Consider the following 27368-nt stretch of genomic DNA (forward strand, 5'->3'; position numbering starts at 1 on the left):
TAAAAATAGGCAAAATAACTGGCTATATTTTGTCTAAAATGTAAGTTACATTGTATTGTATCTAGAACCATTTAAAAAAAGTAATATCACACTTGCAATTGTACTTGCAGTTGACAACCGCATTCACTACAACAACATAATTGCTTGTGTGATATATTGCTTAATTACACTCATCAGTCACCTTAAACTTTGCTGTTGTCATGACAATCAGAGCATATCTCATTTGCTGTCAGCTAGTAATGAAAATCAGCGTTCAAGTGTGAAATTCATTCTTTCTCGTGATTTAAAGAGCTTGTGTAAACACATTTTTTCATAGCACACAGTATATGCCACTTCTGTGCATGCTTTTGGAAAGACTCTTTACACTTTTTTCATACAATTGTAATGATTAAAATAACTAAATTAAATTGTTTAGAAATAATCATTAAGTGGAAAAGGAACCTGAATTAAATTCCTTACGATTCCCATCCTTATTTTAATCATAGTGTATCATTCCAGTACAAGCTAGACAGAATCACGGCCACGTTCAGTCATCATGAACTTTCAAAATAGTTTGATTTCCTAGATAGTTTTCTGTCTGGCCTAAATACAAACAACTGGCTAGTGTAGGCAAATGTTCTCTGATTATTCCTGAAGCCTGAATGGGGCTTCCTGTGCACAATGAATAGCATTTACTGAAAAAGCAGGTGTACTGCCAGGAGAGAGGGGCTTTTTTCAGGGGAGTGGAAACCAATGAGCCTTTAGAAGTCTTACATTCTTTTCCAAATGTCAGTGGACTGGCAGACCAGCTTTTTATTCCAAGAGTTAACATCATACAAAACACACAAAATGAAAGTCCTAAACAGATGTTACAGCCCAGTTAGTGTAACAAAGTCGTCAAACAAAAACTGATACACCTATTTTGTATGGTAACCAGGGTTGGGAGGGTTACTTTTTAAAATGTATTCCAATACAGATTACAGAATACATGCTGTAAAATGTAATTTGTAACGTAATCTAAATACTTTTACTTTTTTACCAATAGTAGACTTTTTTTTTTATTATTTGTTTTGACTATAATAAATCTGCCAGTGCAGTAAGACAAAATACAAATATTAAAAATACATTCTCTGAAAAAGCCTAAATATCTTATGCAGTGTTGCTTCTAAAACTAGATAAAATAAATTGCTCTTGTTTTAAGGATTTTTAGATATTTTTACAGAAAACCAATACAAAAGATTAACATCAAGAAAAAGATTTTTGCTGTAATATCTTGTATTATCTGTAATGTCTTACTACAGAAAAACAAATTATGATCTAATGTTAATATATGTGATAAAAAATATGATTGTGTCTGCTAACAGGAGCATGTAAAATGGCTAGATATAGCATTTTAGCTTTAAGGTTTATTTCTACTACATCAAACTTATTTCTCTGTCTGCTCGTATGAATGCAACACTTTATAAGAAAGTGTTTCACCGCTGTTCAAATGCTCTTTGGATCACATCATTTATATGTATAAATGTTTTCCATCTGAAAGGACTAAATATTAAATGAAACAAATGACAATAAAATGCAAAGTAATCTCTTCAGTAATCAAAATACTTTTTGAATGTAACTGTATTCTAATTACCAATGATTTAAATTGTATCTGTAGTGGAAAACAGTTACTTATATTTTGTATTTTAAATACGTATTCCTGTTACGTGTATTCCATTACTCCCCAACCCTGATGGTAACCTAAGTTACACCCACTAAGTCTGTAAAATAATTTTCCAATCACAAGTGAACAGATGAAAACGCTGTTCTAGTGGGGATGAGAGGTGTAAATGTAGCGATGCTACTGCATTGCCAAACAAAAATGTATTAGTGCGAATGTGGCCTTAGACTATGATCTGTCCTGTAGCATACAGGTTTGGCTCAACTATGCTCAGACTCCAAGAAAACAAAAAACTGAGAAAACTAATATTTAGAGTGAAAATTTTAAAATCCACATTTGCCTGGACTATATATATATATATATATATATATATATATATATATATATATATATATATATATAAAATTAATAAAAACAAATCTTGAAGCCATTTTTCTCAGTTTATCCCTTAAAAACATGTATTTCGCTAAACATTATTACATACTCTTTAGCGACCCGGCACGTATATCTATCACAAATCAATCTACACTGTAAAAAATAATCCTGTAAAAAACAGTAAACTACTGGCAGCTGTGGATGCCAGCATTATACTGTAAAAATACGGTGTGTTACCGTTCTTGAAATTAACAGCAAGATACTGTTTTTGACAGCTACAGTATACAACTGCAATTTAGCAGCATATTGCTGTTAAATTACATACTGTCTACTGTTGTTGAAATTAACAGCTATGTTCCCAGCATGCACTGCTGCATGAAGAATTTACTTCGATTTTTTACTATTTGCTGGTTTATTTTGAGATTGTTTTTGTTGTAGTCTAAGTTACTTGTATTTTAATGTTCAGCTTTTACTTTTTTACATAAAAGTATGTTTGTTAATTGTCACCATTGTTGTGTTTTGTATGCCGAGAGTTGATTTCTGTGTGTGACTTGTAGAGACGCAAAAACCATATATGCAAGTTATGTAATGCATAAGGGCACCATGTAAAGGGGGGTGCCAGCAGTTCACTAAAGGTGGTGCAATTGGCTTCCTTGAAGTCAATAGCACCGAAATACTACCAACACATCAGTTTCAACACACGAGGGAACCAGGTTTTGGACCACTGCTACTCTCCCTTCCGGGAAGGCTACAAACCTGTCCCCCGCCCACCATCTGGCAAATCAAACCACTCTTTTGTTCTGCTTCTGCCCGCTTACAGGCAGAAACTGAAACAGGAAGCACCCGCCCTCAGAACGATCCAGTGCTGGTCAGACCAATCAGATTCTATGCTACAAGACTGTTTTGATCACGTGGACTGGGAGATGTTCCGGTCCGCCTCTGATGACGACATCGAGGTCTATGCTGATAGCGTAATGTGTTTCATCAGGAAGTGCATAGAGGATGTATTGCCAACCACAACTATACGGATCCACCCCAACCAGAAACCGTGGATTAATAGCAATGTTCGTGTGACACTTAATGTGCGGCCCTCCGCTTTTAATTCTGGGAACACGGAAGAGCATAAACAAACCAGTTATGCCCCCTGAAAAACTATCAGAGCAGCCAAACGCCAGTACAGGGACAAGACTGAAGGACAGTTCAACACCACTGACTCTTAGAAGCATGTGGCATGGAATTAATATCACAGACTTCAAAGGGAATACAAACTCCGCCATGAACACCGCTGCCTCTCTACCGGATAAGCGTAATATTTTTATGCTCGTTTCGAGGGAAATAACACCGCCCTCATGGAGAGACCTTCCACGGCTGAAGCTACAGAGGTTAGTTCACTCTCCGTCTCTGTAGCGGATGTAACCCAATCCTTCCGACGGGTGAATATTCGTAAAGCCGTGGGTCCAGACGGCATTCCGGGCCACGTCATCAGAGCATGCGCGAGCCAACTGGCTGGTGTTTTTACAGACATTTTCAATCTTTCCCTCTCTTTGTCTGTGGTCCCCACATGCTTTAAAATGTCCACCATTGTGCCTGTACCAAAGCAATCCAAAATCACTTGCTTAAATGACTGGCGTCCTGTTGCTCTGACCCCCATCATCAGCAAATGCTTTGAGAGACTAATCAGAGCCTCTGGACTCACTGCAATTTGCTTACCGCAACAACCGCTCCACTAATGATGCCATTGCATCTACATTACACACTGCTCTCTCCCACCTGGAAAAAAGGAACACATATGTGAGAATGCTGTTTATAGACTACAGCTCAGCATTCAACACCATAGTGCCCTCCAAGGTTGATGTGAAACCCCAGGCTCTGGGCTTAAACAGTTCGCTGTGCAGCTGGATCCTGGACTTCCTGTCAGGAAGACGCCAGGTGGTTAGAATGGGCAGCAACATCTCATCACTGACCTTCAACACTGGAGCCCCGCAGGGCTGTGTTCTCAGCCCACTCCTGTATTCCCTGTACACACATGACTGTGTGGCAACACACAGCTCCAGTGCCATCATTAAGTTTGCTGATGATACGACGGTTGTAGTTCTGATCACTGACAATGATGAAACAGTCTACAGAGAGGAGGTGCACACTCTGACACACTGGTGTCAGGAGCACAACCTCTCCCTCAATGTCAGTAAGACCAAGGAGCTTGTGGTGGACTTCAGGAGAAAAGACAGAGAACACAGCCCCATTATCATCATCATCATCAATGGAGCACCGGTGGAGAGAGTCAGCAGCGGTGTCCACATCACTGAGGTGCTCACATGATCCGTCCACGCTGAGGCCATTGTGAAGAAGGCTCACCAGCGCCTCTTCTTGAGACGGCTGAGGAAGTTTGGAATGAACCACCACATCCTCACACGCTTCTACACAAGCACTTTAGAGAGCATCCTGACTGGCTGCATCACCACCTGGTATAGCATCAGCACCGCCCTCAACCACAAAGCCCTGCAAAGTGTGGTGCGAACTGCCAGACACATCATCGGAGGTGAGCTTCCCTCCCTCCAGGACATCTACACCAGGCGGAGTGTGAAAAAATCTCGGAGGATCATCAGAGACTCCAGCCACCAGAGCCATGGGCTGCTCTCACTGCTACGGCAGGTGGTATCGCAGCATCAGGACCTGCACCAGCCGACACCAGCATGACAGTTTCTTCCCCCAAGCAGTCAGACTTTTGAACTCTTGATCTCTCACGATCAATATACATCAGCACTGCACTTTATTAATCTCACACTGGACTGTCATAAATTATATTCTCTCTTAACAACACTGGCAACTGACTATCAACCGACAGCCTGAATGTCAATACAGAACAATACAACCTACTGTATATTTTTTATATACTATTTTTTATTGTTTACTGTGTATTTTATATTGTGTGTATGTGTATTCTATATTGTGTGTATTGTATACTGTACATTGTACATTATTTGTATATTGTGTAATTATGTGTATATTAGATATGTAAATTGTGTTGTGTAAATCTGACATTTGTTGTACATTGGGATATGTCTCATCACTGTCATGACTGCTATGTTGCTCGGAACTGCACCCAAGACTTTCACGCACTGTTGCACTTGTGTATATGGTTGAGTGACAATAAATTGATTTGATTTGAGGTGTGGGCATAAATCCAAAAAATGCATGAGGTACAGGGGGTGAAATGAGGTCTGGAGTTACTAAAGACCTGATGTATTCATTAAAGGGTTAAAGGTGTACAATTTTGGCCACGATTTTGCCATCTGAGACAAATTTCAGGGATTGTAAAGGATTTTTCTTTTTGTAGGGCAACATCAGCACTTTGATTGCTCAGTATGACATGTTCATCGATTTCTGACGCAATGAACCTTATGGCACTTTTCCACTGCACGTTAAGGTTCGACTCGACTCAACTCTGCTCGCTTTACTTTTCTGAGCTTGCTTTTCCACTGCAGTATAGTGCCGCCTCAATGTGGGTAGGATTATAGGCTGATCGTCATTGTTGCCCTACCTCTACTGCCATGACATCATCTTAAACGCGACACAAACATTACTGACCATAAACAATAACATGACCGCTAGCTGTAAGCTACTAGCTCACTGTGCTGCATAAAGCAGTTGTTGCATGGTGACTTTACACAAGTGTAACAGTTAAATTGGCCTGGTTGTTTTAGAAGCAAGCTTTCCAGTAGCTGGTCAACTAAATAAAGTGAAGCTTTCAAGCAGAATACAGAGTTAACCTAACAAAATGTACCATCCTCCATCGCTGACTCCAACAATGCTGTGGCCGAGTCCAGGGCACTTTCCCTCCCATTGCTCGCCGGCCTATTGCCATAGATAGGGTCCATTTGGTCGAACCACTTCCACTTTCTTTTGTTTGAACCACTCCAGCTGTTGTGGTCCTTGATGGTTCTGTAGTCACTTTTAAGTTTTTTTTAACTTTTCCCTACAATGTTGGTAGGTCTGGTGGTAGCCGTGTGCGGCCAACAGCTGAGACACTTCCTGAATGATTTTATCGGTTTGCGTTGTTTCGTTCATCGCTAACGAGAGGAACGTCTGCAACTCCTTTATTGACCACGGCGTGGTTTTGCGCACAGCCATTTCTTTTTACAATTCGAAAGTCGCGTGAACAAATGATACTGCCATCACTGTTGCTAACTTTATAACTAGCGGGTTGATGTCCCGTGTCGCAAATCCAGTGACGCTGGTAGTGACTATTCTCTCTGACCAATCAGTGATCTGCAGACTTTTTAACATCACATTTAGTATCGGCTCGGCTCGCTTGAAACCTTGACCGAGGTGGTACTAAGAAAAGTACTAGGTACTATCCACAGTGGAAAACCCCCAAAAAGCGAGCAGAGTCGAGTCAAGCCGAGCTGTACCGTGCAGTGGAAAAGCCCCATTAGCCTCCGAGGAAGGTCTGGCATTGTCCAAATATTTGCAAAACTCATACATAAATATGGCCAAAGCTTCACAGCGCATTTTGAATATACCTGGCATCCACATGCTGTGATGCAGATAATTCGCTTAGAATAAAAGCATTTACTAAATGATTAAACATAGAATCAGAATCAGAATGAGCTTTATTGCCAAGTATGCTTACACATACAAGGAATTTGTCTTGGTGACAGGAGCTTCCAGTACACAACAATACAAAAACAGCAACAAGACTTTTAAAAAATAATTAAAATTGAATAAAAAATAGATAAATATTGAAAAGAAAAAAGTGTATATAGAATACACATACACACATACATATACATACAGACAGTACATACATACATACACACACATACACATATGTAGTGCAAATCTAAATACAAATCGGTTATGTACAATGCAAGGGAATGTAATGGCAGAAGAGGTAGGATGTGTTGGATAATATAAAAAGACTAAGCTGTGTATTGCACATTAATTATTGCTCAAAGGGTTAGTTTTAACTGTTCATGAGATGGATAGCCTGGGGGAAAAACTGTTCCCTATCTGTCACTCACTAGACGTTGTATCGATGTAGTGACACTAGGGGTCACTCTTGGGAGCCCGAGACACCTCTGGTCTTTGATAAAAGGCCAATGAAAATTGGCGAGTGGTGTTTGCATGCCACTCCCCCGGACATACGGGTATAAAAGGAGCTGGTATGCAACCACTCATTCAGATTTTCTCTTTGGAGCCGAACAGTCGTGCTCACTGAGCTGAATTCTACTGTTCATTCACCTCTGCTGGATCTGACGGCACATTTCAGCGGCTTCTCCCTCCTCTGCACTGGTGCACTGCAGAGAACGCCACTGGGCGCTTCAGCAGAAAACAAAGAGAGTATATTTTCTGATAGAGCCTTTTCCTCTAAAAGAGTATATTTCTCTAAAAGAGCGGCACACACGGAACGTCTTTTTAAAGATGCGTCTTTTTAAAGATGCCTTTCCGATTGTGTGTTATTCCTGGTTGCAGTCATTATCTCTCAACTTTGGATGGTCATGATCACTGTCTTTCGTGTCTGGGCGCGACCCACACGGAAGCAGTGTTTGTGGATGGTACACGTTCTCCTTGCGAGAACATGACCATGGCAATGTTGCGGTCACGGCTTGCTTTCGTAAGAAAGCAAGCCACCCCAGCGGCTCTCCGCCTCGGTCCTTCTACCTACGGGTATGAGGCCAGCGCGGCTAGCACTGGGGGCAATTTGGGGACCCCAATGGGATCGCCTCCACCGGGGATCGCCCCACGGACCTCACATTCCCCAGCACGCTCGTCTGTCCCAATCGGGCTTCCAAATGAGTTCGCCGGCTCGTCTCACGGCGAGTCTGGCTTCTTGTTCAGAGCCCGCGAAGATGATGAGTTCTCGAGCACAGCATTGGAGAGCGGGCTTGTCCAGTTGGATGCAGAAGCATCAGCTGGGCTCCCCCCCTCGGGGATGATTGCCCAGTCACAGGCTGATGCTGAAATGATGGAAATGCTTTCCCGGGTGGCCGCGAGCGTCGGGTTAGAGTGGAACCCTCCGCTCTCACCTGAACCCTCGCAGCTTGATGATTGGTTCCTGGGCTCACGGCACCGCTCAATGCAGCCACGCCCCGCTCCAGTGGCTTTCTTCCTGGAAGTGCACGAGGAGCTGATGAAATCGTGGGAGGCACCTTTTACTGCCCGGCCCCGATTCCGCAGTTCCCCCGCTCTACCCTCGCTGGCGGGGCGGCCAGGGGCTGTACGGCGATTCCCCCGGTGGATAAGGCGCTCACGGTGCACCAATGCCCACAGAGTGCCACCACCTGGCACGGACGCCCAAGCTCCCATCCAAGCCCTGTAGTCTTACGTCGTCCCTGACGGCTAAATCCTACAGCGATGCTGGACAAGCCGCCTCTGCCCTGCATGCCATGGCTCTCCTGTAGGTCCACCAAGCCAAGGCGTTAAAAGAACTGCACAAGGGTAGTTCTACCTCAGATTTGATGCAGGAACTGCGCTCGGTGACCGACCTCACTCTCCGGCTACATTAGTGGTCCAGGAGCACCACCTTTGGCTCAACCTGGTCGAGATGGGTGAGGCCAACAAGACACGGTTTCTTGCTGCCCCCATTTCCCAGGCTAGCCAATTCAGCGACATCTTCGAGGACTTTGCCCAGCAGTTCTCGGCGGTGGAGCAGCAGACGGAGGCTATCCGGCACATCCTGCTCAAGATCCCAAACCCCGTCTGCTCGTCACCAAGGGCGTCCCCCTGCGGTGACTGCACTGGCTCCGCCGCAGCCTGCCTCTTCGGCCCGGCCTCAGCGTGGAGCCCACCACAGGAAGCAGACGCCACCCATCTCACAGTCGGCGCCTAAGAACCCACGGAGGTCGTCAAAGCGCCCCTGAGACGGGCGACCCAAGGACGAAGGAACCCACTCACCTGGAACTGGTAAGACCACCACTCCATCCCCCGGTGGAGGGCCAGGTGGAAAATCTTTTGTTGCCTTTTTGTTTGATTTCGCCGCATGTCCAAGTGGCTGCGGTACCCAACAGTTCAGCAAAAGAGCGGTTTCCTTCCTCCCTGGGTCACATTCCCGGTGTGCAAGGTCGTCATCACGACTACCGTCCATGGGTTTTTCCTTGCAGGATTGTCGCTCCAGCTGTGGTCTTTCTGCCCCTGAGCACCCAGCTGTGGCACACAGCCACCCCCGATGTGGCAGTCTCCACGGGTTACGAGGACAGGCCTCTTCCTCCCCCGTCCCAGGCTGTTCCGGGGGTGGTCACAAGGAGTCAGGTAAGTGCTTCGATGTCCCTAGACTCAGCACGGCCACGACATGGTGTGGCATCTCGAGCTCCACCCTGCTGCAAGGCCCCACCTGCCGGTACGTCCGACGACGTTGTCCCCTTGGTCCCCCTTGCACGGAACTTGGATGTGTGGCTTGCACTTTCCAATCCATCGCGATGGCTGATCCGGACCGTCTGGCTCGGCTACGCGATTCAGTTCGCCAGGCGCCCGCCCAGGTTCAGTGGTATTCACTTCACCTTGGTCAAGGACGAAAACGCTGCTACCTTTTGCACGGAGATCGCTACCCTCCTACGGAAGGGCGCAATAGAACCTGTCCCTCCAGCCGAGATGAAGGGGATTTACAGCCCCTACTTCATCGTACAGAAAAAAGGCAGTGGGTTGTGGCTAATCTTGGACCTGCGAGTACTTACAGACTCCCATTCAAGATGCTGATGCAAAAACGTATTTTGGTGAGTGTCCGGCTTAAAGATTGGTTCACGGCGGTAGACCTGAAGGATGCGTACTTCCATGTCTCCATCCTTCCTTGACACAGACCCTTCCTGCGGTTTGCATTCGAGGGTCAGGCGTATCAGTACAAAGTCCTCCCTTTTGGCCTGTCCCTGTCACCTCACGTCATCAATAATTATTTCTTTAGTTATTAATTAATATTTAAATTAAATAATTGAATCTAACTCATTAAAACCTCATATTGGGCTCCAGTAAATGTAGTGCGCTACGTTTAGGAGTGGGTTTGGTTATTAGCAATAATTAATAATTATCAAAGATAATTATTAATAGTTAAAATCAATGTTAGCTTTTTTTAATCCTTTAAATCAACAATTATCAAAGATAATCATTAATTGTTAACATCGATGAAACATTAATTAAAATTAACACTAGCTTATTGATCAAACTCAACAATCATCAAAGATAATTATCAATTATCAAAAATCAACAGAATATTAATAAGGATTAACATTGATGGTGCACCACCCTGGAATCAGGGACTAATAACCAGATAGTATAACAGTCTCAATATTAGATTGTTTTCTTAGGAAAATCAACATCCGAAGAATATCGATTTTCGGGAAAAAACAATGAATGAAGGCTTGAATCCGAGCACTGACATCCCGTCAGCATGACACAGGCGTATGCAAAACAAACCAAAACACTTCTCTTTGTAATATAAACAAAGTTTATTTATGCAGTAATATCAATTAATAATTAATACAATGCAGTCAATAAACTTCTGACTTACAACTACAAACTAAACAGTGATATGATTAGATATGGAAATCAAAATAATCCTATAACACATGAGGGTGTGTGTGTTTGTGTAAGAAGGGACGCGCACAAAATGGCGGACGTGACTCTCGTGGAGAGTATGTCACGCGAGACTTCCGGCCAGGGAATATGGCCACGAATGCGGGCGGAGAGAAACCAGTCAATGGGGTCTACCAGTTACTGTGTGTATCCGCTTGTACGATAGCTTAGGGACAAAGCTGAGCTTTAGCACGAAGCTATCTATGAGCCAAAAATGTGTGCCAGAATGTTTGTGAGGGGTTGCGCGTGTGAGAGAGAGAGAGAATTAAGTGACGGCCCCAAAGCCGATTTCGCGATCGTGGGAGAGAAAGCAGCTGTTATTTATCACTCAGAGACGCGGTGGACGGCTCGTAAACAGTCCTGTGTTCTTTGATTCTTTAATGGATAAACTCAGTTTGCCGGTCTCACCCACGATGGTGAAAATGCACAACAGTCCAATTTGGTTGGACCACAATACAGCAAATCAAATTCGTGATAATTAATACCCTGAGTATTAATAATGATCGGACATGGCGGTCCGTAAACTTTACAAGCAAAAACCTAGAAACACAAGAATAACACACTATAATATTCTATCTCTGCCCAGACGTAAACCTCTTACTTGAATCGCATGAGGATGCAGAATGTGTGTTCATCCGTCCTTTAACTCCGACTCGGTTCCTCGAGACTCTGGTGATGACGGGAGGCCGTTTCCTCGCTCTGTCGACGGGCGTACGGCTGCTGATTCTCAGCGGGCTGGCGGAGAAATCAGAAATGTCGACTTGATTGAAGACTCTTCACTTCTGCAGGCAAACGGATGAAGATGCGGATTGCTCGGCGGTCTCCTTCGGATCCGTTAGAGTGTTCGGTTGAACACAGAGTAATCTCAACTTGTCCAGCGAGATGGAGATTGTATGGCCACAGTTTCAAGTCGGACGTTACTTCCTTGTGCCACGAGGTTGCACCTGAGAGCAGCGATGAGCTGCATCTACCCACTGCAAGCAAAGTTGCTGGAAGCAAATCCCGGAAGCATTTCAGAGGTATTTCTACTCCTGATGATGTCATGGTTGAGGGACGTTCTGTTGTGTGCCTCATCCAATAGGAGTTGAGAGTTCAGTCCTTTAGTGAGCAAGGCTTCATGGGATTTGTAGTCTGTTTTGGACTCCCTTTGATTTTTGCACGATTTTTATCAGTAAGATTTACGACTTGGTATGTGGGGGCTGAGTTAGGTTTTATGACTGTGTTAGACCTGCTTTTGTCTTCTATCTGAATACATGAGGCCCAACAGGAGGAAGCTGGTACCGGCTTGACAAACACAGACATTTAATAACACTTTTCAGTGTATAAAGAAACAAAAACGTATACTGCTTTTCAGCCAGCTAAATTTACATCAAATCATAAAACACACACACAAGAATGCGGACAAGCTACGTGCATCTCTCTCCCATCTGCCGCTGTCTCTTCACAATAAATACTTCTGCCTCCCCACGCTGGAACAAGAGGCCAGTGTGCTCTGCCCAGATGTCTAGTGACCAGGGTGGTGCCGAGAGACAAGTCTTTATGTGAGTGACTCAGTACTGTCTTTAATACCTCATGTATACAGTACAGAATCATGTTTATAGAATTGAATCAGATAACAGAGATTAAATTTTAGCAAGGATCAAGGCAGGTTATGAAAGAATTTCTAGTGAAAATGATTCAGCCCATTTTCAGCAATAATTCAGATCTAATCTCTAAAGTATGTGAATGATAACTCACATAATGAATGAGTATTGTGAATCACGTAATGTGCATTGCTCACAAACTCTAAATACCTTCTTGCTAAATGTCTGGCTGTGCAGATGATACAGACATACCCTCTGACAGAGTGCGAGATACAAAACACAAAACCCGAAAGAAAAGTCTAAGAGGCCTGCATCTGTATATGAGCTCATTAGGGACCAAGAACTGCTAGGCAGGAAACATACTTTATCAGAATCAGAATGAGCTTTATTACCAAGTATGCTTACACATACAAGGAATTTGTCTTGGTGACAGGAGCTTCCAGTGTACAACCATACAAAAACAATACAAAAACAGCAGCAGGACTTAGATAATAATAAAAAATAAAAAATAATTATACACATACGTACAGACACACATACATACACAAGGGTAGTGCAGTTTGTTTATGCAAGTATGCATGCACAGATGTGAGTGAATGGCAGGTATGAACAGACTAAGGGTACATTTACACAACAATGATGTACTAAAAATGGAAATGTTTTTCCTTTGCATTTTTGAAAAGTTTCGCATACAGACGACAACGTTGTCAAAACGATTCCTGTTCACACGGATGGTTGTCAATGTCACTTTGTAAAGAAACACTACGCACCTGCGCACATAAGCATTCTTCCACTGAGCGGTGAATACAAACAATGAAGATGGCGAAAGCATCGAGCAATTTTGTCTGGACGGAGGATGAGGTTGCTTTATTACTACAATTACTTTGCTGGAGAAGCGTCAATAAACTCAAAATCTTGAGCAGCACAAACACTGTCCAGTAGTCCGCCATTGTAGATTTGAATGTCTCACGCATTGTTTTGAAGTACCCGCGCGCATGCCTATAGACTAAACTCTCAAGATTATTCAATAAACTGCTCATTTTTACAATCACTTCATCTCCTGCCTTCTTCTGTATTCCCCCTGCTGACTCTTGGGCTGGTAGGAGAGTAAGTTAACATAACATGCTATTGATATATGGATATCTTCTGACGGAGAGAGAGGTCTTGTGTACACTGGATCTAACATGCATTTTCACTGCCTCATGTTTTCATATTCTAAGCATATCATTGAATACTGTACATGGCATTACATCTCTGTCTATAGGCTATATAAATAAGCGGTGGGTGAATGAATTGCAGGGTAAAGGTACATTAAATAAAAGTAAATAAATAACATGTAAAATACAAATACATTTTCCCCACCTGAATCCATAATTTCAAGATTTTCAAATTGCAGGTTCTGCCTACTGTACAATGTTCACACTCCATACAAAACACTCCAAATGAATAAACTGTTGATTGTTATTTGCACAGACACCAGTATTCATACTGATAATTATACATCTCAAATTGATGCCTATCAATCCATCATTCTTTATATAACACGTAATATGCATGCGCATGACGTCATTGTTTTCACAAATTCGCGTTTTTGTATGTTTACACGGAGACGATAACAGCATCGTTTTCAAAAACTTGCACTTTGAAACCCGTTTTCAAAAGTTTGCGTTTTCAGGCCCCAAAACGCCGTTGTCGTGTAAATGAACAGCCAAAACGCATAAAAAGTTCTCCGTTTTTAGATGAAAACGTTGTCGTGTAAACAGCCCCTGACATGCATTCATTCATTACTGTGGCGGTAACAAGCCTTAATACCTTAGTAGGTAAAGTGATTGGATGGAGTCTCAATATTAATATGCCAGTTTTTTGGGTCAGTCTTCAAAACCCTCTAGCGCCATCAAGAGTTCAAATGTTCATTCATTTTAGCTAATAAAAACTGAACTGTATGGCTTACAAACTAAATACTTTTTTGTAGCTTATGACAAGTTCAGTGCACCCAGTTGTTTTGATTTCGCCCAAATAGATTTTCTTTAAGGAGATGTACTTTTTGAACTCTTGCAACAGATTTCACTGAATCAAATCAAAATCACTTTTATTGTCACAGCCATATACACAAGTGCAATGGTGTGTGAAATTCTTGGGTGCAGTTCCGATCAACATAGCAGTCGTGACAGTGATGAGACATATACCAATTTACAATAACATCAAATTAACACAACACAATTAAAGTCTAATATAAACATAATTACTCAACACAATATACAAATAATAACATACACTGTACAGTATACAATACACACAATATAGATACACATTATTCAATAAAAAAAGTATATGTAGTATATATAGAATTTACAGTAGGTTGCATTGTACTGTATTGACATTCAGGCTGTCGGTTGATAGTCAGTTGTTAAGAGAGAATATAATATAATAATAATATAATTTATGATATAAGAGTAAGAGTAATAAAGTGCAGTGCTGATGTATTTTGATCGTAGGAGATCAAGAGTTCAAAAGTCTGATTGCTTGGGGGAAGAAGCTATCATGGAGTCGGCTGGTGCGGGTCCTGATGCTGCGATACCGCCTGCCTGATGGTAGCAGTGAGAACAGCCCATGGCTCGGGTGGCTGGAGTCTCTGATGATCCTCCGAGCTTTTTTCACACACCGCCTGGTATATATGTCCTGGAGGGAGAGAAGCTCACCTCCGATGATGTGTCTGGCAGTTCGCACCACCCTTTGCAGTGCTTTGCGGTTGTGGGCGGTGCTATTGCCGTACCAGGCCGAGATGCAGCCAGTCAGGATGCTCTCTACAGTGCAGGTGTAGAACCGTGTGAGGATGTGGCGGTTCATTCCAAACTTCCTCAGCCATCTCAGGAAGAAGAGGCACTGATGAGCCTTCTTCACAACGACTTCAGTGTGGACCGACCATGTGAGTTCCTCGAAGCTGCTGACTCTCTCCACTGGTGCTCCATTGATGGTGATGGGACTGTGTTCTGTCTTTTCTTCTGAAGTCCACCACAAGCTCCTTTGTCTTACTGACGTTGAGGGAGAGGTTGTGCTCCTGACACCAGTGTGTCAAAGTGTGCACCTCCTCTCTGTAGGCTGTTTCATCATTGTCGGTGATCAGACCTACCACCATCGTGTCATCAGCAAACTTAATGATGGCATTGGAGCTATGTGTTGCCACACAGTCATGTGTGTACAAGGAATACAAGAGTGGGCTGAGAACACAGCCCTGTGAGGCTCCAGTGTTGAGGGTAAGTGTTGAGGAGATGTTGCTGCCTATTCTAACCACCTGGCGTCTGCTTGAAAGGAAGTCCAGGATCCAGCTGCACAGCGAGTTGTTTAAACTCAGAGCCCGGAGTTTCTCATCTAGCTTGGAGGGCACTATGGTGTTGAATGCTGAGCTGTAGTCTACAAACAACATTCTCACATAAGTGTTCTTTTTTTTCAAGGTGGGATAGAGCAGTGTGTATTGTAGATGCAATGGCATCATCAGTGGAGCGGTTGCTGTGGTAAGCAAACTGCAATGGGTCTAGAGAGAGAGGCAGCACAGAGCAGATGTAATCTCTGATTAGTCTCTCAAAGCATTTGCTGATGATGGGGGTCAGAGCAACAGGACGCCAGTCATTTAAGCAAGTGATTTTGGATTGCTTTGGAACAGGCACAATGGTGGATGTTTTAAAGCATGTGGATACTACAGACAAAGAGAGAGAAAGGTTGAAAATGTCCGTAAAAACACCAGCCAGCTGGTTCGCGCATGCTCTGATGACGCGGCCCGGAATGCCATCTGGGCCCGCGGCTTTGCGGATATTCACCCATTGGAAGGATCAGGTTACATCCGCTACAGAGACGGAGAGTGAACTAACCTCTGTAGCTTCGGCTGCGAGAGCTCTCTCCGCGAGGGCGGTGTTATTTCCCTCAAAACGAGCATAAAAAGTATTTAGCTCATCCGGGAGAAAGGCAGCGGTGTTCATGGCGGAGTTTTTATTCCCTTTAAAGTCCGTGATGTTAATTCCCTGCCACATGCTTCTAGAGTTGGTGGTGTTGAATTGTCCTTCAATCTTGTTCCTGTACTGGCGTTTTGCTGTTCGGAGGGCATAACAGGCTTGTTTATGCTCCTCCGCGTTCCCGGAATTAAAAGCGGAGGTCCGCACATTAAGTGCCGTGCAAACATCACTATTTATCCATGGCTTCTGGTTCGGATAGATCAGTGTTGTTGTGGTCGGAACAACGTCCTCTACGCACTTTCTGATTAAACACATTACGCTATCAGCGTAAAGCTCGATGTCGTCATCAGAGGTGGACCAGAGCATCTCCCAATCCGTGTGATCAAAACAGTCTTGTAGCGTAGAGTCTGATTGGTCCGACCAGCACTGGATCGTTCTGAGGGTGGGTGCCTCCTGTTTCAGTTTCTGTCTGTAAGCGGGCAGAAGCAGAATGGAAGAGTGGTCCGATTTGACAAATGGTGGGCGGGGGAGGGATTTGTAGCCATCCCGGAATGGAGAGTAGCAATGGTCCAAAACCCGGTCCCCTCGTGTGTTGAAACTAATGTGCTGGTGGTATTTTGGTGCGACTGATTTGAAACTGGTTTTATTAAAGTCCCCGGTCACAATGAACGCGGCCTCAGGGTGCACGGTTTCCTGCTCACTTATACTCCCATACAGTTCCTTGAGTGCCCGGTTGTGTCGGCTTGTGGCGAGATGTACACAGCAGTGATAATGACCGCTGTGAATTCCCTCGGTAGCCAGAATGGTCGACACAGAAGCATGAGAAATTCCAGATCAGGAGAGCAGAAACTTGATAGAATGTACGTTCCTCTGATCACACCAGGATTTGTTGATCATAAAACATTCACCACCACCTCTGCTTTTACCTGAGAGGTCTTTCGCTCTGTACGCTCAGTGCACGGAGAACCCCGTGGGTTCAATGGCTGAGTCTGGAATCTCCGCAGACATCCAAGTTTCCGTAAGGCAGATAATGCAGCAGTCCCTCGTTGGAAAGAGATCCGCACTTTCAGCTCGCAGAGCTTGTTATCCAGAGACTGAACATTGCCAGTAGAATAGTGGGTAGCAGGGGTTGATTTGCGCGGCGTCTTACTCTGATGAGAACGCCAGCTCTGTTTCCCCTTTCCTCCTGTGTTTCCGCGTCCGAGCTGCCCAGACAAAGGGCTCTGCTGGCGTGTTTGTAAACAGCGGGTCGGCATTGAGGAATGTGAAGTCCGGTTTACGGTGTGAAATTGCTGAACCAATGTCCAAAAGTGTTTGTCTGTCATAGACAATAAGGCAGACAACATCCAAGACAAAAAACATAAGAATTGTAAACAAAAACAAAACACTACCATGTTGTGTCGGAGCTCGCAACGCAGCAGCCATACTCGGCGCCATCTTGAGTCCAAAGTTTCAACACCACTATAGAACTTAAAAGGTTGTTTTGTTCCTTTGGTAACTTATTTTTCCATGTTGTGGTTGACAATTCCATGGAATTGCCCAACATATGCATAACATGAATTTGTTATGTTCTATTATATTCAGTGCAAACATGTAAAAATGGGAATTCTGTTGTTTTTAACTGCAAAAACATAGGTGCAAAAATGTTTTAGAAGCACAAATTCTTTTCACATTTTCACATCAATCACCCTGCTATGATATTAAGTTGTTTTTCAATTTTTTTTCTTTTGTGGCTGTCTTTAAAAATGTGGCCTGTCATGTGTTCAACAGATCCAATCCATGTTAAATGGAAATTTATTGGAAGAAAAAAGCTTTTGTACCTCTTTGTACATTTTTAAAAAATAATTACTGAGCAAAACAGTGATCTGATGACAAAATAAGGTAAGTGGCAAATTATCGGCAATGGTTTTGTCCAATATTTTTTGCTAAAATCGGTATGGGCCAAATTTTTTTAGATCAGTGCATCCCTAATTAGAATGAAATTGGAACTCACCCTATTGAGCGAATTCTGAACTGCATTCTGTCAATGTGCACAACCTTCACCTCCTGTAGCACAGCAAATGAGTTTATTAGATACATTACTGAGGTCTCTGGAAGAAAAGAGGAGAGTGTGGGTGTGTGTGGCAATGGGGGCAGGGTCGAGCATCCGTCCGGAGAGAAGGAAAGCGGTAAGGGCGCTTACACCTGAGCTAGATTATGTCTAACACCTGTCTCTAATTCCAGTGAGCATGGGGAGAGCGGCATATAAGCGGCCACGCCACCAGCAGAGAGGGAGGGTGTGCAACCTTTATCAAAGATGGGGTAGCTATTAGAGTGATTACATCTCCTGAAGAATGGGAATGTACTGTAATTGAAATCTGTTGTGCAGGGAAAGAAAGAAATATTAAATTAATTTATACAATCCATGCAAAAAGTTAACTATTGAAATGTTAAATGAAATAGGAGGAAAGGTTTATAAAAAGGAAATTTGGTGATTTTAACGCTCAGTAGTTTGTGTTGGTGTTTTGATAAGGCTGATTGGGAAAAATTCAAAATATGTTGTAGGAAATCAGCACACATGGTTACATTAGAAGGTACCATAGAGGAATGCTCAAGGCAAGTCACAGAGTATATATGTAATGCTGTGACATTATGTATACCAAGTAACAAAAGGGAGAAAGAAAGTTGTACCGTGGTGGAATGAGGAGTGCAGTAGTACCATTAAAGGACGAAATAAAGCATTTAGAGTATTAAGGAAAAACCTAACACTCGAGAACATAATTGATTACCAAAGGAAAAGAGCTACTGCCCGAAGGACAATTAAAAATACCAAAAAGAGGACATGGAGGGAATTCTGTTCCACCATTGGTAGTGAAACCGAACTAAAAGATATCTGGAACATGTTTAAACAAATGAGTGGTAAAAAGGAAGGTAACAAAAATCCCTGCATTAGTAAATGGAGAGAAGATGGCAGTAACAGACAAAGAGAAGGCGGATGTTCTGGGAATCTCATTTGCTGCAATACACAGTGGTGAACATCTAGATGATATACATAGACAAGAAAAAGAACGGGCATTCAGAGTAAATGAAAATGTGTGGGAAAAGAGAGAAGATAATGTCAGATCTTGATATTTCAATGTTGGAACTTAAAATAGCTTTGCAAGACACCGGGTATTCAGCCCCAGGACAAGATCAATTAAGTTATGCCATGTTTAGACAGATGCCTGTGGAAACATTGAAGATTATACAGTGACACTTTAATAAAATATGGAGGGAAGGGGTTATACCGAACGTGTGGAAAGAGGCGATAATATTACAATTCAACAAACCAGGGAAAGATCCTGCTAATCCGGGAAATTACAGGCCCATAGCTTTGACCTCACACTTATGTAAATGGATGGAAAAAATAAAAGTAGATTAACATATGTTCTGGAACAGAGAGGATTATTATGCAAGTATCAGTTTGGATTTAGAGAAGGAAGATCCACAACTGACGCTCTTGTTCGAGTAAGTAATGAAGTGGAAAAGGCTATGAAAATGAAAGAGTTAATGGCAATAGTCTATTTTGACATTGAAAAGGCATATGATTCCATGTGGAGGGAAGGGGTGCTCATTAAATTAAATAATATGGGTATGGGAGGGAGATTATAATTGGATACTAGACTTTTTATCAGACAGGAAAATTAAAGTCAAGATTGGGGAGGAAGTTTCTAAGGACATTGAAACTGATAATGGTATCCCCCAGGGTAGTGTAATCAGTCCTACTCTGTTTAATATCATGAGAAACAACATTTTCTCAGATCTTGAAGGCTGTATCAAATCTGCATTATATGGGGGGGGGGGGGTTGCTGATAAGCAGTCACTAATTTATATATACACAGAGCTATTATGAGATCGACAGTTAATTATGGATGTATAGTCTATGGAGCAGCAGCTAAGACGATACTACTAAATGTAGACAGATTACAGTATAGAGCTCTAAGGCTATGTATAGGAGCCATAAAGTCAACCCCCATTAATGCTGTCCTAATAGAAACAGGTGAAATACCATTGGAGTTCAGAAGAGAAAAAATATCACTTACATACTGGATTAGGTTAAAAGGAAGTGGAGAGGAAAACCCCACAAAAATAATAATTCAGAACTGCTGGGAATGACAAATTTAAGAGAAGTGGATTTGGATGGACATCGAAAGAAAGAGCTAGTGAATTTTTTTTTTTTTTAATTATATTTATTTATCACACATTATACATTTGTACATATACAGTGAAACTCTTTTTTTTCACATATCCCAGCTACGCTGGGGACAGAGTGCAGGGTCAGCCATGATACGGCACCCCTGGAGCAGATAGGGTCAAGGGCCTGGGTCAAGGGCCTTGCTCAAGGGCCCAACAGTGGCATCTTGGCAGTGCTGGGGCTTGAACCCCCAATCTTTTGAACAGTAACCCAGAGCCTTAACCACGAGGGTGTGTGTGTGTGTGTGTGTGTGTGTGTGTGTGTGTGTGTGTGTGTGTGTGTGTGTGTGTGTGTGTGAGAGTGAGAGTGAGAGTGTGTAAGGAGGGACGTGCACAAAATGGCGGACGTGACTCTCGTAGAGAGTATGTCACGAGAGACTTCGGCCAGAGAATATGGCCGCAAATGTGGGCGGAGATAAAGCAGTCAATGGCGTCTACCAGTTACTGCGTGTATCCGCTTGTACGATAGCTTAGGGACAAAGCTGAGCTTTATCACGAAGCTATCTACTAGCCAAAAATGTGTGCGAGAATATTTGTGAGGGGGTCGCGCATGCGTGTGTGTGGTTAGTACGAGAGAGAATTAAGTGACGGCCCCAAAGCCGGTTTCACGATCGTGGGAGAGAAAGCAGCTGTTAGTTTATCACTCAGATAAGTGGACAGAGTGGACGGCTCGTAAACCGTCCCGTGGTCTTTGATTCTTTAATGGATAAACTCAGTTTGTCGGTCTCACCCGCGATGGCGGAAATGCACAACAGTCCAATGTGGTTGGACTACAATACAGCAAATCTCACTCGTGATAATTAACACCCTGAGTATTAATCGCAGTGAGCGGACACGGCAGTCCATAAACTGTACAAGCAATAACACACTATAATATTCTATCCCAGATGTAAACCTCTTACTTGAATCGCATGAGGATGGAGAATGTGTGTTCATCCGTCCTTTAACTCCGACTCGGTTCCTCGAGGCTTGGGCGATGACGGGAGGCCGTTTCCTCGCTCTGTCAGTGGGCTGGCGGAGAAATCAGCGACGTCGACTTGATTGAAGATGGAAGAGAAATCTTTAATCTCTTCACTTCTGCAGGCAAACGGATGAAGATGTGGATTGCTCGGTGGTCTCCTTCAGATCCGTTAGAGTTCAATGGAACACAGAGTAATCTCAACTCGTCCAGCGAGATGGAGATTGTATGGCCACAGTTTCAAGTCGGATGTTACTTCCTTGTGCCACGAGGCCACACCTGAGAGCAGCGATAAGCTGCATCTACACACGGCGAGCAAAGTTGCTGGAAGCAAATCCCGGAAGCATTTCAGTGGTATTTCTACTCCTGATGATGTCATGGTTGAGGTGTGTTCTGTCGTGTGCCTCATCCAATAGGAGTTGAGTTCGATCATTTAGAGAGCAAGGCTTCATTGGATTTGTAGTCTGTTTTGGACTCCCTTTGTTTGATTTTGGCATGATTTATGACTTGGTATGTGGGCCTGAGTTAGGTTTTACGACTGTGTTAGGCCTGCCTTTGTCTTCTATCTGAATACATGACGCCCAACAGAAGGATCTTGCATGACAAAGTAAGAGAAACAGGATGGGCATGGGACGAAGGAGGAATAAGAGAGATCAGGAGGGCACTTTTTACCTTTTTAAAAAGCACAAGATTGAATAATAGAATATGAGCTAAGTGACATGGTGATACACTCTTGTACAGTAGGTGGCGGTATGCACCTTTAAAAGTTGTATGCAACCTGCCAAAAAACGGAGAAGAAGTGAGGAGAGAGAGTCTGGCACAAGGAAGCCTACGGTGCTCGTGAAGCTGATACGTTTGTGTAACCTGTTGTGTTCGTGAAGCTAATGTGTTTGAGTGACTACGTGCCTGTGAAACTGATGAGTTTGTGAAGTTGTAAAGCATTGAAGTGGCCGATTAAAAGTCTTACCTGAGACTGGAAAATCCACTTCCCAGTGTCCACCTTCCCCCTGCTGTGAAGTCCTTTACAGTGTGTCTCTCACTCTGGGGATAAAGAATAGGTCAGCACTGAACTTGAAGAGCCAATCATGCAAAAAATGAAAGAGGAGTGACTCCATGTCCTCGTCTGAGACTAAACAAGATAAATAGTTGGTAACATTTGCAGAGAAGGAAAGCTGTTTCTTTGCCATTGCAAGCCATTTTGCAAAAGCTTTCTGACTAGATTTTCTTTCAGCAAATCAGCTTGCAGTGTATTGGGTTGCATAGAAGCATAGAATGTTCAGCATTCAAAACATAACTGGCAACGATGAAGTCATCATAAGATTTGCATACTGAATAGAGCACAACAGTTTAGTTCCTGAAGAAAAAAATCCCATAAATTTTCTCCATAGGAAAATATTTTTAAAACAATAACTTATAAACCTTTAAAGACAGACCAACCGTGAGCTCTGAGGTTGTTAATCGATGGTATATGCTTCTGCTGCATCCATTAGTCCACGTTATTTCAACTTTTATTTTCTTTAGTTGACTTCCTGATAAAGAACTACACTACCCATGATCCTAAAGATAAAACATACACCAATCATAAAATCACGGCAAACAAACCACAGCAAAAGAGCTCTGCAGCGACTGCCCACTCCCATGATGCACAATGAATGATGCACTTTCAAACTACCTATATATATATATATATATCTGTACATTTTTTAATATGTTTCAATACAATGGAAATATATTGTTCATGTATTTATAATCAATAAGTTTACATTATAGTTTTAAAGTTTCCCATAATTTCCCATTTGATTAATTCGCAATGCTTTGTGACACTGTAGGTCATTCCCTCAATAGTTCACCCAAAAATGAAAATTCTCTCATAATTTACTTACCTTTAATCCATCCCAGATATGTATGGCTTTCCTTCTTCAGCACAACCAAAATTAAGATTTTTATAAGCACTTTTCAGCTCTGTATGTCCATACAATGCAATTGAATGTGTGCCAGCTGTTTGACGGTCCAAAAGGCATATTAAGGCAGCATAAAAGTAATTCACATGACTCCAGTCGATCAGTTAATGTCTTTAAGCAAATTGATAGGTTTGTGTAAAAAAATAAATGGATAAAACGTACTAACTTAAAAAAAAAAAACACTGCTTGCAGTCAACGCATCAAGAAGCTGTCACATGACACAAGCGCGATGGCGCGTTCACGCGAGAAGTCGGAAGTGCTTTGTTTACAAAGGAACGAAAGTCACGTGAGAGTTAGATAATTTCAAATCGCATCCCAGTGCTGGCTGGAAGTAATGATTTAAAGTTAAAGTTTTAATTATCGCAAAGCACATGAGTAGTCTCATTTATCCAGGGCTCAGGATCAATTTTGGCCTTACAACATCTAAGCTTAAGTGGAACAACAGAATCTAGGGCTAAGGAACATATTTTGTTGAAAGTTTTAACCAGGTCCACAGTGTCCATACTGCAAAGACCATCAGTAGTATTAGTTGAATAAGCAGCAGAGTACGCCTCTGAAAAATGCATAGCTGTGGATTAATGTATTGAACAGACATAAACAGGAGACGGAGGATCAAAAGACAGAGTGCATGAAGTGACAGACTCAAACATAACCAGGCTATGATCAGAAATACCAGCATCAAACACCTCAATATTGGACAGAGAAAAACCCAGAGTTAAAACAAGATCTAATGTGTGGCCCTTCTGATGTGTGGGTCCAGACACTGACTGCACAAGATTAAAAGAGTCCATAATACATAAAGACTTTAACCAGGGGTTTTGTAAGACAACCAATATGAATGTTAAAATCTCCCAAAATTAATAGTCTATCATAAGACACCAAGGATGACAAGAACTTCCTCAAAAGCTTTGATTTTGGGAGGTCTATACACCAAGACAAAAAACAAACCAACCCAAATCTCCCCACAAATGAATCCTGCACAGAAAATGGCACAGTGTGTGATTTCTTCATCACTAGTGTCACACAGTGTACACACTGCGACTAATGCTTTATTTTAATTCCCTCCCCTGTTTACAAGTTTTGCTGATGACATTTCCAGTTGTAAATTTGGAGTTTACTTAAAGTAACAGTAAAAAATGTATACTTACTGGACATCTGCAGTATGGTCAAGATCTGAAGAGATTGAAATTATGAAGAGAAACCTCAAAAGATCTGAATTCTTATTAAAAAGTGAAATATACAAGGTGATTAGATTGATGTTCTGTTTTGATATAAACTGAATTATATGGCCTCAGGGGCATAGATTCCAGGGGAGGAGGTAACGGTCACGTATTGGAAGGAAGTACAAGAGCTAAATCCAGGTGCAGTGAAACTACATTTAATAAGATAAACAAGAGTACAATGTAACAGGGTAAACGCAATGCAACCTCCCCAATGTTCAAGCCAAATCTACGCCCTTGTATAGCATTATTATTTAGCTTTACCCCCCTCAAGAATAATACTGTTATAAATAATAGAAAGGGCGAAACTAAATATATAACTTTACAAAATGAAGAAAAACCCTGTTTAAAATATCTTATATAAATTCATGTCTCGTGTTAATATGATATATATATATGTTCAAAAAAATTTGACGTTTCGACGTTTACAACTATAACAATTAAACTAGTGTTTTGTAGATGTGTGTCAGACTCAATCATATGCATATAATCAAAAGATTAAAAACAAATTGTATTTTTGGTCCTATAATCTGTTTACCTCAGACCAGAGACTACTTAGCCTGAGAGGAACACTGGTATTAAAATTAATGGGAGAAACTGGAACTACAAATGGCCAACGGGTGTCGAAAATGAAGGCCCGCCTTACAAGTGAAAGAGCCAATCACCTTTTAAATAAAGACATTGCCTGTCAGAGTACGCGCATACACATTAGCTGAACCAGCCTGAAAAATAGATTTTTTTATTAGCGTGATCTGAGCTAAAGAAGCACAGTTTATGTTACCATTGTTGTCAGATTTTACTGCTGATTTTATGTTTTCTTTGATTTTAACCCTTGTGCATCAAAAACTGCCCGAATAGTATTATATATTAATATTATTTGCCACTTTCAATTAGTACATTTTTTTAACCAACATCAGTCCTGATCATAACTACCAAATATTTATTCATTTTCAGGATTTTAACCCTTTAAATGCCAGTTTGTTTACATAATGCCACTGTTGTTTTTTCACACACACACACACACACACACACACACACACACACACACACACACACAAAACACACTCTTACATCCATACCAACACACCCATGCAATTTTAGCAGCATCATTTATTCAATTAGCCTGCAGTGCTCTATAATACAGCAAACAGAAAATAGGAAAAAGCATGTATTTGCTCCATAGGCTAAATATGAGGAAAATGGTGCCACTACTTTGTGTACACAGTGTATTATAGATTTATTATAGGAACTGAGGTTGAAATATCAACTGAAAAAGACAAAAATGTCCCGAAGTTTGCATAAGGGTTAAATATGTTCTTGACCAACCGTTTTGGAGATTTCTGTCTTTCACCATTCAAGAAGATAGGAGGTTTACTTTTATGCTGCTTGTTTACATAGGGAAAAAAGCATTCCAATCTGCCCAAAGATGGCCGCCGAGTGAACTCTTTGAAAAGGACTTTGCTCAGACCCACCAAGACACATAGTTCATGCAGTTTCAGCGAAGAGGTCGTGGACCGTCCTGTCATGTGACCTACTTAATTGTCATGAGGCGCTATCTAAACATGTCCCCATAAAGAACAATTTCCCCATAAAGCAGAGTTCATGTTTGTTTTAAATCACTGTTATGTCTATGACATACTTTTCAGTGCTTTAAAGTTTATGACAGTTATGTATGCTTTGATTTTGTTTGTTAGTACTGGCTTTACATGTCACATGCAGAACAATCAGAATCAGAATCGGAAACAGAATGAGCTTTATTGCCATGTATCCTTACACATACAAGGAATTTGTCTTGGTGACAGGAGTTTCCATTGTACAACAATTCAAAAACAATACAAAAACAGAAGCAAGACATAGATAATAATAAAACATAATAATTATACACATACGTACAGACACACACATACATACATACATACACACATACACACATACACATGGGTAGTGCAAATCTAATACAATTTGTTATGTACAGTGTAAATACAAATCTGTTATGTACAGTGCAAATGTTTTTTTTTTTTTTTTTTTTTTTTTTCAGAAGAATGAAATGGCAGAAGAGGTTGGATGTGTTGGATAAATGTAAGAAAGACTAAACTGTGTATTGCACATAGTTATTGCTCAATGGGGCAATTTAACTGTTCATGAGATGGATAGCCTGGGGTAAAAAACTGTTCCTGTACCTGACGGTTCTGGTGCTCAGAGCTCTGAAGCGTCGGCCAGAAGGCAACAGTTCAAAATGGTAGTGGGCAGGGTGAGTGGGGTCCAGAGTGATTTTTCCAGCCTTTTTCCTCACTCTGGAAGTGTATAGTTTTGAACTGTCCTTTGTAGTCTTCTGATGTCTGATTTCATAGCTGAACCAAACCAGACAGTTATTGTTATTAAGTGCAGAGGACAGACTCAATGACCGCTGAGTAGAACTGTATCAGCAGCGCCTGTGGCAGGTTGAATTTCCTCAGCTGGTGAAGGAAGTACAACTTCTGCTGGGCCTTTTTCACAGTGGAGTCAATGTGTGTCTCCCATTTCAGGTCCTGTGAGATGGTAGTGCCCAGGAACCTGAATGATTCCACTGCTGCCACAGTGCTGTTTAGAATGGTGAGGGGGGAGAGTGTTGGGGGGTTCCTCCTACAGTCCACAATCATCTCCACCGTTTTGAGCGTGTTCAGCTCAAGGTTGTTTTGACTGCACCAGACAGCCAGCTGTTTAATCTCCCTTCTGTATGCAGACTCATCATCATCTTGGATGAGGCCGATGACAGTGGTGTCATCTGCAAACTTCAGGAGCTTGACAGAGGGGTCCTTGGCGATGCAGTCATTGGTGTAGAGGGAGAAGAGTAGTGGGGAGAGCACACATCCCTGGGGGGCACCAGTGCTGATTGTACAGGTGCTGGAAGTAAATTTCCCCTGTCTCA

General features: G+C 42.2%; 1 protein-coding gene across 1 annotated transcript in view; it reads right to left on the bottom strand.

The window, feature by feature from the left end:
* Positions 1-27368, bottom strand: part of LOC127411685 (protein archease-like) — a 43251-nt gene that overhangs the window by 2490 nt on the left and 13393 nt on the right. The window contains exons 4-6 of the mRNA XM_051647396.1: positions 22320-22408; positions 18103-18155; positions 13514-13524 (exon numbers count right to left, since the gene is read on the bottom strand). Of these exons, the coding sequence (XP_051503356.1) occupies positions 13514-13524; positions 18103-18155; positions 22320-22408 (153 nt within the window). The remainder of the gene's footprint in view (positions 1-13513; positions 13525-18102; positions 18156-22319; positions 22409-27368) is intronic.

Source organism: Myxocyprinus asiaticus, chromosome 21 (assembly GCF_019703515.2).
Source record: "Myxocyprinus asiaticus isolate MX2 ecotype Aquarium Trade chromosome 21, UBuf_Myxa_2, whole genome shotgun sequence".
Lineage (NCBI taxonomy): Eukaryota > Metazoa > Chordata > Actinopteri > Cypriniformes > Catostomidae > Myxocyprinus > Myxocyprinus asiaticus.